Below are 11,676 nucleotides of genomic sequence, written 5' to 3'. Positions count from 1 at the left end.
ACTGGGAAGTCTCAGAACCTTGGAAGGAAGCTGCTGGCGAGGCCCCACCGTGGGGGCGAGGGGGAAGACCACATCCCTTCAGAGGGGCCATGCTGGATGGGAGCTCGAGCCCTGAGCCCCACCGCACAGACAAGGGACCATCCCTAGCTCTAGCGACGACCAGCATGCCCTTTGGGCACAGGGAGGCGGGTGCGTGTGCCACCCCGGTGCTGGTCTTTATTTCAACTGCCTGTGCTGTGCGCCAGGGAGTGCCCCCAACCAGCCAGCTGCCACGGACACAGAATAGTGGCCAGGGTGGACAGGCTCCAAGAAGCATTTCCCTGAGGCTCCCATGGGCTTTTCCCAAGACCAGCGCCAGGACCACACGGCCCCACCAGTCACTCGCCAGGCTTGGTGGCACTTCTGCAAGGGGACATGTCCCCATGAAGCCACTGTGACAAGAGTCCCAATGCTTGGCTCCCCTATCCAGCCTCATGGAGAAACCAAATGCCAACAAATGCTGCTGGCCTCGGGGCCCTTTGTGGGCCTGCCTCTCTTGTGTGGTTTTCTGCATTTGCAGGGGTTGGGAGAGGTTAGGGAAGACTCATGCAGAGACTGAACCACTGAGATCTGTGCCACGTGCCAGTGAACAGGGAGCAGCCATGGGGACCCACAGCCCGGAGGCCCTGAGTGCAGAGTGGGGCCCTGGACAGAAGACACCATCATGCCAGCAAAGCGACTGCACGGGAAGCCTTAGCCAGCAGGGTCTCCTGGCTTAGAGACACAAACGGCAGGAGAGAAAGGGGCAGAAATGGTATTCTGTCTTCGCTGACCCATTCTGGGAACAAATACATTTCCAGTTTATTCTTAGAAAAACACAATAAAGTGAACGGTCTTGTCCTTGGTTTCCATTTTGACAACTTCAGACCGTGTTCCTCTGGTCCACTGAGGAGCCCCTTCCACTGGCTCACCTTCCTCCGGCTCCACAACGTGTGTGCGTGTGTGTGTGTGAGCATGTGCGTGTGTGCAAGCACACACATGTGGGTATGGGTGAGTGTGTGTGCACATGCAAGCACCTGTCCCACCTCCCCACACCTTCATGATGTCCTGTTAGCAGCTCACTTCTGTCTTCTTGGTGCTGCTGGTTAGTGCGTTAGCTTGTGCTGCCCTCGAGGTTCCAGGGAGGGGTTTGCAGGTCAGCAGGGGGCCAGCTTCTGACAGGGTCTGTCCCACTCACCCCTTGTGGCCCACCGGCCCCTTTAAAATGGACTTTTTGCCTGTAAGCCAGGTAGTTAGTGTGGTCTGGTCCCAGGAGACGCTCTGAAAAAGGCCATTTGTTGTCGGCCAGCACTGGACGCGGCAGGTGTGTTAGAAATGGTCAGTGATTTCGGGGCCTCACTTGGGGGTCAGAGAGAAGCATGCCAGACCCCAAGCAGGGGGAGACCTGACTGCCACCCCCACGGTCCCCCGGGGCCCCAGCCTTGAGTTCTTCCCCAGGGAGCAAGGGAATGTAATGAAGTGTGAGGTGGCACGGGCCCCAGCGGGAAGGGCTGCTCCTGGGCTGGCTACTTGCCACCCTGCACCTTCTGGTCATAGGTGCCCGGGTGCTTGTAGCCCGGTACGTAGCCTGACTCATCCACCAGGTCCACACGGCCTACCTTGCCTTTGCCCTTGCCTGATGGGTCGAAGCGTTCCTTGTGGGAGCCCGTGAACTTGGTCGTGTCCATGAGCCGGGACACAGTGGGCGACGAGATGGCCTTCTGTAGAGGGAGAGAATGGGACGTGCCCATGTGAGCACAAGGGGCCAAGTGAGCACGTGAGGCCGTCGGCAGCTGGGTCGGCACACCCCCAGGGAGTAACACATCCCCTGTACCACCCCAGACCCCATGGGCTGCTGCCCTCCAGGGAGTCCCTGCTAGCCATGCTCACCATCACCCCTGAGATGATGGGGGCCTTGCCCTCAATGAGCCTGTGCACCTCGCGGACGGCCCCCTTGCTGCTCTTGTCTTTGAATCTCTTCTTGGAGAGCTCTTCAAGCGCCTCCTTGAACTGCTCGAATGTGATGGTCCAGCAGGATTTCCCTCTGAGGGAGGAGAGCACTCAGGGCCTGGGCCAGGGCCACTCCCCTCCATAACTCACAGCCCCACCAAGTAGTGCCCCCAGAACCTGCTGACATCCGGGGACCAGGTGATGTCAGGGGACCCCTTCCCAGGGACCTGGTGGCATCAGGAGACCCCTGCCCGGGGACCAGGTGACATCGGGGAAACCCTGGCCCTGCCCAGGGACCTGATGACATCGGGAGACTACCTCCCAGGGATCTGGTGACATCGGGGGACCCCTGCCCCTGTCTGGGCACCCAGTGACATAGGGGTAACCCTCCCCCTACCCAGGGACCAGTGACATCAGGGGATCCCTACCCAGGAACCTGGTGGGGGCCCAGTGGCCTTGGGGAACCCCCACCTCTCTCCCACAGTAGAAATCAAGTCTAACGTTAAAATACAGAATATGCCCCTCCCCCGCCCTGGTGTGCACTGTTTATGCCCAACAGTCGGTCGCCATGGGCAACGGCAGCAAATATAAATTGTCTTGGAAAAAAGCTTAAAGGAACCATATCCTTTATGAACAACTGGACATTAAAACAAAGCTGTTGTCTGGTTCTAAAATGGGGCGTGTGTGGTGTCCACTCAGAGAAGGAGGGAAAAAGTCAGGTCAAGAAGCTCGTCCCATCTGAACCACATAGAGGCCGAGTCCTGCCTGGGGCCACCGTGGCCCGACGTCCCTGTCATCATACAGGGACGGGGTCGGGCGGTGGCCTCACCAATACGCCCAGCAAAGTGGTCCCAGGGCCTGTCCCTCCTCCCAGGACCCCCACTGCCCCCACCTGAAAGCCACCTGCCTAAGGGGCACAAGGTGGCTAGGGGCAGATGCAGCCCTATTCATTCCTTGCCGCAGGCCACTCACAAAATTTCAGGAAGATTCTAAACTGTGCACTTTTTATAATTTTTACTAAAAAACCATTTTTACCACTTTGACTGGATCTCTCCTGCTAATCCATGGAGTGAGTTGTCAGGGTTTTAGAACAAGAGGTCCTGTGGGGGCGGCTCCCTGCCATTCAGGGACACCCTGTGGGTGCAGAGGCCTGAGTGGGACGGCCCTGCAGATGTCCACGAGCAGATGGCCCAGAACAGCCACAATAACCACGAAGGCACAGGGACAGACCCACACGAGGGTTTCCATGGAAGAGCAAAGAAAGGCAGCCCAGCAGAGAAAGGGCCGTCGCTAAATAGCTGGTGCTGGTACAGCGGGGACCCAGCCCTGCACTGTGCCTCGAAGTGCCTACAGAGACTCACTCAAAATGGGCCATCGTCCTAAGTTCAGCACAAAACCTAGAACTATAAACTTCTGGAAGAATACCTAAGAGAAAAACTTTGTGATCTTGGGTGAAACAAAGATTTCTTAGAAACAACACCAAAAAAGTCCATAAAAGAAACAAGGAATTGGAATGCACCAAAATTTAAAACACCATGCCCTTGAAAAGATGCTGTTTTGAGGAATACAAAATGAGCCACAGATGGGGAGAAAACACGTGCAAACAGACACCTGAAAGAGAAAGCTTTTCAAACTTAACAACAGGGAGAATCCCACATAGAAAACGGGGCAAAATACCCGAACCAGACACTGTCCAGGAAGACCCCTGGGTGGCCAGCGCAGAGCACACAAAGCGCCACCCCACATGGCGAGTCCTACCAGACCGGACGGCCAGCGTGGCTGAAGCCAGTGAAATGGCCACACCGGCAGGATGTGGTCAGCTGGGCACTCCGACGTGGCGTCCACCCGGGGAGGCAGTTTGGCAGTTACAGCTCTGAGACCCCAAGTCTGGGCTCGACACAGGACAGACGCACCGCAGTCCCACGTAAACCACGTAGTCAGGTGTCCTTCAGCAGTGAACAGATGGACACCACACGCAGGGACTCAGAGGCACTTGACATGCCCGTCGGAAGACACGGGACACAGCCCACAGTCAGGGATCGGGGCTGGGAAGCCTGAGCCCCCACGGGGCCTGCACTCAGAACACAAATGCCCCTTCTGTCCTTGGGTGCTGGTCCCGACCACGACCGCACAGCAGGGGCTGGTGACCTGGTGGGTGCAGGGCTTCCTCAGACCCAGTGGTGGGCAGCGGGCTCTGCCCCCGCAGCAGTTGGCCTCAACCCCCCCACCCAGCCTCTGGGGAAAACCTTCCTCGGCAGCAAGGTTCTCACAGCAGCCGCCCCACACGGAGATCTCTGCCCTGCTGCCTGGCCAAGGCCCTGTTTGTTTGTCCTGGGCCGTTAAAGGCACTCCTGTCTCCTATTCACACCCTGCCCGGGTGGCATGTGGATGCCAGGCCTGACGGCCAGCCCCGGGACTGGCCGTCAGAGCACGCAGCCCTCTCTGGGCACCGCGGCACCAGGCGCCACCAGTGGGAGTCACTTGAGCTGGGGGTGGGGGGAAAGGCTGACGGGGGCTCCCATCAGAGGGCCACATTCAGAGCTGGTGGACACGGGCCTAAGGCCGACTCTCCCACTCCACCTGGCTGGGCCAGGTGTCCCCAAGTGTCCCCAGCGTGATTGCCCATCAGGGAGTTCTCCCCAGGGGACCCGGCACCCTGCTGCAGAGAGCAATGCACAGCAAGTTCTAGAATGACAATGCCCGTCTCTTCCCCAGAGACACTGATCACATTACACTGCTCTCTGGACACAGAGTGAGCCTGTTCTCCAGAGTCCACAGAACTGGAGGGTGTCCCCACACTGAAACCCCCTCTCCCAGCTCTAGGCCTAGCTGGCCAGTGCCCTGCCTGCAGGCCCACCCAGCAGTAATGGGGTCACTGATCACACACAAGGCCCCGTGAGCTGGGGTTTCACTTTGCTTCCCAAGCCTTGTGTCCCCCAGGCCTCCAGACCCAACTCAGGGTGGGCAGGGGGCTAAACCCCGACAGTGCCAAAGGTCACCTGGGGACACTGGGGCTGGCGGGGGCCCGGGCAGCCCTCCAGAGACAGGGCCAACAGCAGGAAGGCTCCCGGGCTTCGGGCCAAAATGTGCCAGCACCTCCATGATTCAAGACCGATGGCACTCCCAGGGACACCTCTCCAAGAGGTGGCAGGCAGCATGCTGGGTCATCACGGAGAACTTGGCGTTCATGTGGGAGGAAGCTACTGGCCCCCCATGCTCCACCCTGCAGCAAAGCCAGGGCCATGGGTGACCTGTCCAGAGGGCAGCCTGGCTGGCCAGGATGCCAGTGCAGGCAGGAAGTGGGGTGTCAAGGGGCCACTTAAGGCCCTGATGAGGCTCAGTGAGAAGGAGGGGCCTGTGGGGAATTCCTTTGGGCTGGCAGGAGTAGGGGGCTCCTGGGGGAGCTGTCATTGTGGCTGTGATGTAGCGGCGATGCCCTCACATCATGCCTGACCTGGGGCAGTTCTCAGGCCAGACCAGCAGCTCCAACTGCACGCTGTGCCCAAGGAGGACCGCCGGTGGGACGCCTGGGGGGCTCTGTCCATCAAGTGTCTGACTTTAGCTCAGGTCATGGTCTCAACGGTACCCGAAGCCCGGCTTCGGGTCTGTGCTGACAGCTCAGAGCCTGCTACTGACCCTCTGTCCTCTCTCTCTGCCCCTCCCCTGCGTTCGCTTGCTCTCGCCCTCTCTCTTAAAATAAACAACAAAAAAAGGAGGACCAATTGAAGCCAGACCTTCCTGGCAGACAGTGGCCGCCCTGCTCCTACCCAGGGCTCCCCATTGCTGCTGATCCACCCGCCTATCAGGGCCTGGGCACAACCATGATGCTGTGGGGCTGTAGGGGCTGCGGGGAGGCCCTGACCTGCCTGAAGCGGCAGCTGTGGCCCCAACTCTTCCCGGCCAAGTAGGAAAAAGCCACCCTAGCATGCTTGCTTCATGCAGGTGCCTGGGGCTGGGCTTGCCCTGTGAGGGGCAGGGGCGGGGTCCCTGGGGGCTCCAGCCACCACCCCCTGCCCACAACCTGCACCCCTAATTGCCATCGTGGCTATGGCAGGGGATGGGCTATGAAACAGACCCATTGAGGTCACTGAAACCATTTCTGAGTGAAGGTCACCTTAAAAGGACAAAAGGTGTGCTAAGACCCAGCATCCACATCAACCCAGCAAGGGGCCAAGTGTCAGCAACTCCCCAATTCCAGACACACCAGGCTGCCCACCGTGGAGGCCCTGCATGGCCTCAGGCCAGGAGAGGGCCCCCACAGAGAAGGCCTCAGCCACATGGCCATCCTGACGCCGCCGCTGACCCCAAATGCCCACGCTCACTTGCCCCCTGCCTGGAGAGTGTGGGCCCTGGGCAGACCCAGAACAGGGGAGCCCCTGTCCCTGGTGTCTCTGGGATGTATCTGCACACACGGAGCCCTGCCAACCTCACCCGGACCTCCCGTGGATGCCCCCGCCCCACAATCGTGCTGGACCGGTGGCGGGCAGCATCTGGACTGTGTTCTGTGGAGAAGGCTCAGCTCTGTTATTCCCGCTTCCTGCCTCGGACAAATCCCACCATGTCCGGGCCGTGGCCATATCCTGGCTGGGGCCACAGGGTGTGTGGCAAGAATGGAGCCGGTCAGTGGCCAACAGGCCCCAGGGAGCCCCACCAAGGTGCTTCTTCCTAACCTGAGACCCAGACACCAGCATCATGTTGCAGGAAACATGGCTCCTCACTCTGAACACGCAGCAACCCCAAAATAGGCGCGTGCATGGGCCAGGAGGCCGCCCTCTGCCCCCCTCAGGCCGGACCCTCCACCTGCACCCCACGCGAGCACACAGGCCGAACTGAGGGGACGCTGTCGTCCAGGTTCCCCACATGGGGCTGTCAGGGTGCTATTTGCGCTGGATAGCACACAGAGTCTGGATTAATTAGTATTTCAGACCCACCGAGGTCTGCCCCTCGGGGCGGAGAGGGTGCCAGAAGGCTCTGTCTTGGTAACAATAGCGTTCAATCGAGACCCGGTGTGGAGCTGCAAGAAATTTTTTTAGACAACCTCCTTAAGCCTTGACTACCTAAAGCAAAACTTACAGAAAAGGTGACACAGGACAGACCCCGACAGACCACTGTCAGCTGCCACATGGACATCAGCACACAGAATTCCTGACCAGGAACACTGGAATTCCCTGTTAGTGATGGTCCTGCAACAGAAGCAGGTGTGTCTGTGAGCATGACCAGGTGTGTCTGTGAACAGAGCCAGGTGTGTCTGTGAGTAGGACCAGGTGTCTGTGCGCAGGCTCTGTGGAAGAGCTGCACTTACACTAGAATCGGAGACCAGGGATGGTGTGCAGAGTGGGGTAAGGTGGGGGCCGGCAGGACACATGTGTCTGGGAATCTGGACAGGCCACAGGGAAGCCAGAGCTCACCCAGACCCCTGTCCCCCAGTCCTCCACATGCTGCTGGCTTCTGTCATTCTTCCTGGGGGCTGCATGAGCCCCTCCTCTGGCCCCATCTCCCTGGGAACCTCTGGCCTGGAGGTGAGCAGCCTCCCAGAGACCCTCTCTGAGAAATGCCAGCCCCTCCTCCTGCCCACCTGCCCCTGGGCCCCTGCTCTGAGAGGGGGGAGAGCCCACCAGTGTGACCCCAAGTCCCCCAGCACACTCCCAGGCTCTGTCCTGACTCCTGAAACTCCATGTTGGTGTCCTTGAAGGAGCCAGGTCCTGCCAAGCTGGCACCCAGGTGTCCTGCGCTGGCCTCCCCGTGCTGCTGGGGTGCAGTGTGAGTCCAGGCTCCTGAAACAGGGGGAACCAGTGTCCTCCTTGGGGACACCCTGCAGCCACAAACCCAGAAGAGGCAGATATTCTTTGCTAAATAACAGGCCTGGAGTGTCCTGAAGCCTTGGAACCTATAGCGTTCCCTGGAGAATTCCCTATTTGCGCAGGCCTGTGTGGGGGCTGCTCACCCCGCCAAGCCCCTCGGCTCCCAGAAGTGCCCGCCCACGAAAGGCAGGATCTTGTTCTGGGTTCTTGCCTTAACCTCTTCCACTAAAGGCACAGCGCCAGCCCCTCTGGGTGCAGTGGAGTCTGCACGGGACACACTGTGTTGCAAGTGGGATTGAGAACCAGGCTCTGGGCCCCTGAGGGACACCACAGGCCCTGTAGGGGGATAGGGCTCCTGGGGGCGGGCTCATCAGAGGGAAGCTTCTGGAAGCCACTCTGGCTCTCCCTGAGCCCCTGCTCAGTGTCCCTGCTGTTCACTCCCACGTCTCCCGGATCTTGACACCTGGGCCCAGGCCAGCAAAAGCTCTAGGTGCTGAAGCCCTTGGGGTGGTCGCTGGGCCCACCGATGGGACGCCGGGGCCCAGGGTCCAGACCGAGACCCCATTTCTGTGCAAGAACCCTCGGCATGAGGACACCACAGCATGAGGGGCACCACGGCATACCCCCAATCCCGAAAGAGGGCCTCAGAACCAAGGAGAGCAGAGTGGCATGGGAGGGTGGCCCCGGGTTACCAGCAGGGACAGAGGAGAAGGGGGCTCAGCCCACCTGGGCCCTCTGGGGCCCCCGGCTCCGAGATGGCTGCCCAGGCCCACACTAGCCCGTGGCTCACCGTCTGGGCCACAGGTTCTCTAAGACCTGTCCTAAGATGTTCTGCCCACAAGTCCCAGCCATGACACAGAAAACACTGAAGCCCTGAGGGTGCGGGTGCCGCGTTTCCCACACTTTACACTCTGGTCTTGGTGGGCTGAACCAGAGGGAGACTTGAGGCTCCCGGACAGATGTCCCCGGGCAGGTGGTGCCCTACGGGTTGGATGAGGACACAGGTGGAAACTTCTAGCCGCTCAGTCACCCAGCGCCTGGCCCCACAAGTGCACGGCCAGGGGTCTCTGTCAGCGCCTGCAGGCAGCCTGAGGGCAAGTGGAGTGGGCTGAAAGGTGGCCCCGAGAAAGGAACGGCCACATCCTAACCCCCAGAACTGTGAATGTGACCTTGTTTGGAGAAAGGATCTTTGTAGGTGTCACCAAGCTGAAGGTATCAAGGCGAGGTCTGATTTGCCTGGTGGCCCTGAACCCAATGACAAGTGTGGGGGTGGGGAGGGTGGGGGTGGGGGGCGGGTCCTACACAGCCCTGCTGCAGGGGCAAGGCAGCCAGGTCCCGGCCTCGATGGGAGCCAGAGTCACTCCACACCGCAGGCAGACCTGAGGAGCTGCCCATGGATACAAAAACTGTCCTTCACAATCCTAAACAAAACATTAACCAACAGAATCCCGTCATACTAATGCCACCGTCATAAACGCAGGGAGAGCATCTGACAGAAGTCAGCATCTATGCATCATGCAAATTCTTAGTAAATCGAAAAAAGAGGAAACTCCTTAATCTGAGAAAAAGGGCCACCTGAAAAAAGCTGAAAAATGCCGCCACACTTGAAATATTGAAAGCGTTTTTTTTTTTTAATTTTTTTTTTCAACGTTTATTTATTTTTGCGACAGAGAGAGACAGAGCATGAACGGGGGAGAGGCAGAGAGAGAGGGAGACACAGAATCGGAAACAGGCTCCAGGCTCTGAGCCATCAGCCCAGAGCCTGACGCGGGGCTCGAACTCACGGACCGCGAGATCGTGACCTGGCTGAAGTCGGACGCTTAACCGACTGCGCCACCCAGGCGCCCCTGAAAGCGTTTGTTTTTAAGTTGGGCAAGTACTGTATTCCCCATGTCAGTACAGTAAGGCAAGAAAAGGAAATGAAGATATAAAAATTGTTAGGGAAAAAAACTCATCATCTGCAGTTTCTAGGGTTGTGTACACACCAAACCCAAAGGGATCCCAGGATGATTATTAGCATCAATAAGTGAGTCTAGTGGTGTTTCTGGATACGTGGTCAACACACAAAAGGCCATTTCATTTCTGCATAACAGCAAAGACGCACAGTAAAAAGCATTTAGAAATGCAACATTTAAAATATGAAGAAATACAAGTTCCTAGGAACACCGCTCACAGAGGACGCACAGTCAACACAGAAAACTCGGCCACTGAAGGAAACGAAAGGCCTAAATGATGACGTTATGAACATGGGTTGGAATCTACATACAGAAAGATGTCCGCTGTCCCTAAATTCAACCAGTCTTAATCTGGATAAAAACTCCGACAACTTTTGTGTCTAGTATCCAGATGCACTGAGCTGACATACATGGGAGAAGGGCTGTGAATACACAGTGATTTTAAAAGGACAAGATTTGCTCCATGGGCATGGAGACTCGAGAGAAAGGTCTGGAAGCAAAGACAGCACCAATGGGACAGAATCAACAATGGGAGGGACGCCAGAGCCCAAACGCATGTGCACACGTGTGTGACAAGGTGGCCCTGCAGAAAAAAGGGAGGAGCATATTTTCAGTAAATGGCAGATGCAGGGGAGACGGGGCATCGACACCACCCTTCAGGCGCTCTGAGGACTGAAGTAGGAAAGGCAAAATCCTCACAAAGGTGAGGGCTGAGGGTATCTGACGTCCTGGGGATAGAGAAAGATCCACTGCACAAGCCTCAAAAATCACTGCCCTTAAAGGAAACAATTCTAGGATGGCACCAGGCTGAAATCAAGAACTTCTGTTCATCAAAAATATCACCGATGGAGAGAAAAGGGAAGCCACGGGGTAGGAGAAGATACAAATATGGGCTTGTCTCCAGAACCTGCAAAGGACCCTACAATTCAATGAGAAAAAGGCAGCAAGTCCAGAGAAGCAGGCAGGGGCCCCTGCCAGGGTGGAAGGCCCAGTGGGGCAGGGCCTGCAGGGTGTCAGGAGAATGGAGCCTCAGACCCCGAGGACGCGGGGGCCAAGTGACCAAGCAGCAGGAATCAGAACCAGGGCACAGTGGGCCGCGCGGCCGAGGGGGCCATCCACCCACAGACGTGCGACCTGCTGCCAGAGAAAGGGTGCAACGAGTCCTGAGGGAGCAGGCCAGGGGCCGTCAAAGGCCGAGGGGCACAGGGCCAGGGGCCCCAGGGGCTGCCACAACTGGTCCTCCGAAGCACTGAGAAGGGGGCCACCCGAGAGCATCTCCCACCCACCAGCTCCTGCCCCTGAAGCCAGGGGCCCTTCCAGCTGGCCGGACCATGGGACACAGCCAAATGACAAAGAACCAGGCTCCCCTGTTCCCTCAGGGGACAGGCAAACGTTCTGGAGAGACCCCACACAGAGACGGGAGCCTCGTGCCAGCCACTCAACCCAGACTCAACTAAGCAGGGCAGCCTTGGGTGGTCCTGTCTGGCCAGCAAACCCCTAGCTGAGGTCAGGGGGTGGGGACCACTGTCCGTGCCAAGCCCTGCTGGGTGGCAGAGTCATGAGCAAAAGCAAATGGGGTCACTGTCTTAAAGCTCTGGTTTGGGGACAGTCTGTCCTACGGTATTAAATGACGGGAGCGGGGTCGAGGGTCAGTGAGTGCACGAAGTGCGTACACCTGGATGGAGAAGGAGGGTGTGGGTGGGCTTTCTACAGACAGCTTGTGACGCAGGGCCGCAGGCACACTCGAGGAGCACCTGACTTAACGTCGGTTCTGGGCCCAGACCCACACCTGCACCGCACGCCCCACACCCTGCCCACCTGGCGCCCCCCCCCGCCCCCCTGTGCAGGTGAGACAGTGGGGCATGTGGGGACTGCACGAGGTCACCCGGGGGCACTGGCTGCTGGGTATTGTCCCCAGTGCAGTGGGGCTTCCCACCTGGCAGGTGCTCAGC

The 11,676-nt window shown here is 58.4% G+C and overlaps 1 protein-coding gene across 1 annotated transcript; it reads right to left on the bottom strand.

Annotated features, from left to right (window-relative positions):
- Positions 1 to 1,505: 1,505 nt before the first annotated feature.
- On the bottom strand, positions 1,506 to 3,343 carry LOC124523376 (tubulin polymerization-promoting protein-like). Its single transcript, XM_047095209.1, has 3 exons — positions 3,330 to 3,343; positions 1,909 to 2,062; positions 1,506 to 1,739 (listed from the first exon to the last, which is right to left on the bottom strand). The coding sequence occupies exons 1-3, from the start codon at positions 3,341 to 3,343 to the stop codon at positions 1,545 to 1,547; spliced, it is 363 nt and encodes a 120-aa protein (XP_046951165.1). The 3' UTR covers positions 1,506 to 1,544.
- Between the last annotated feature and the right edge of the window lie 8,333 nt (positions 3,344 to 11,676).

The sequence above is a fragment of the Lynx rufus genome, unplaced genomic scaffold, assembly GCF_022079265.1.
Source record: "Lynx rufus isolate CCGP_SWC_20201006 ecotype Redwood Valley unplaced genomic scaffold, mLynRuf1.p SCAF_4, whole genome shotgun sequence".
Classification (NCBI taxonomy): Eukaryota; Metazoa; Chordata; class Mammalia; order Carnivora; family Felidae; genus Lynx; species Lynx rufus.
Note: the sequence above shows the minus strand (reverse complement) of the source record. Positions and strands in the feature narration are given on the sequence as shown.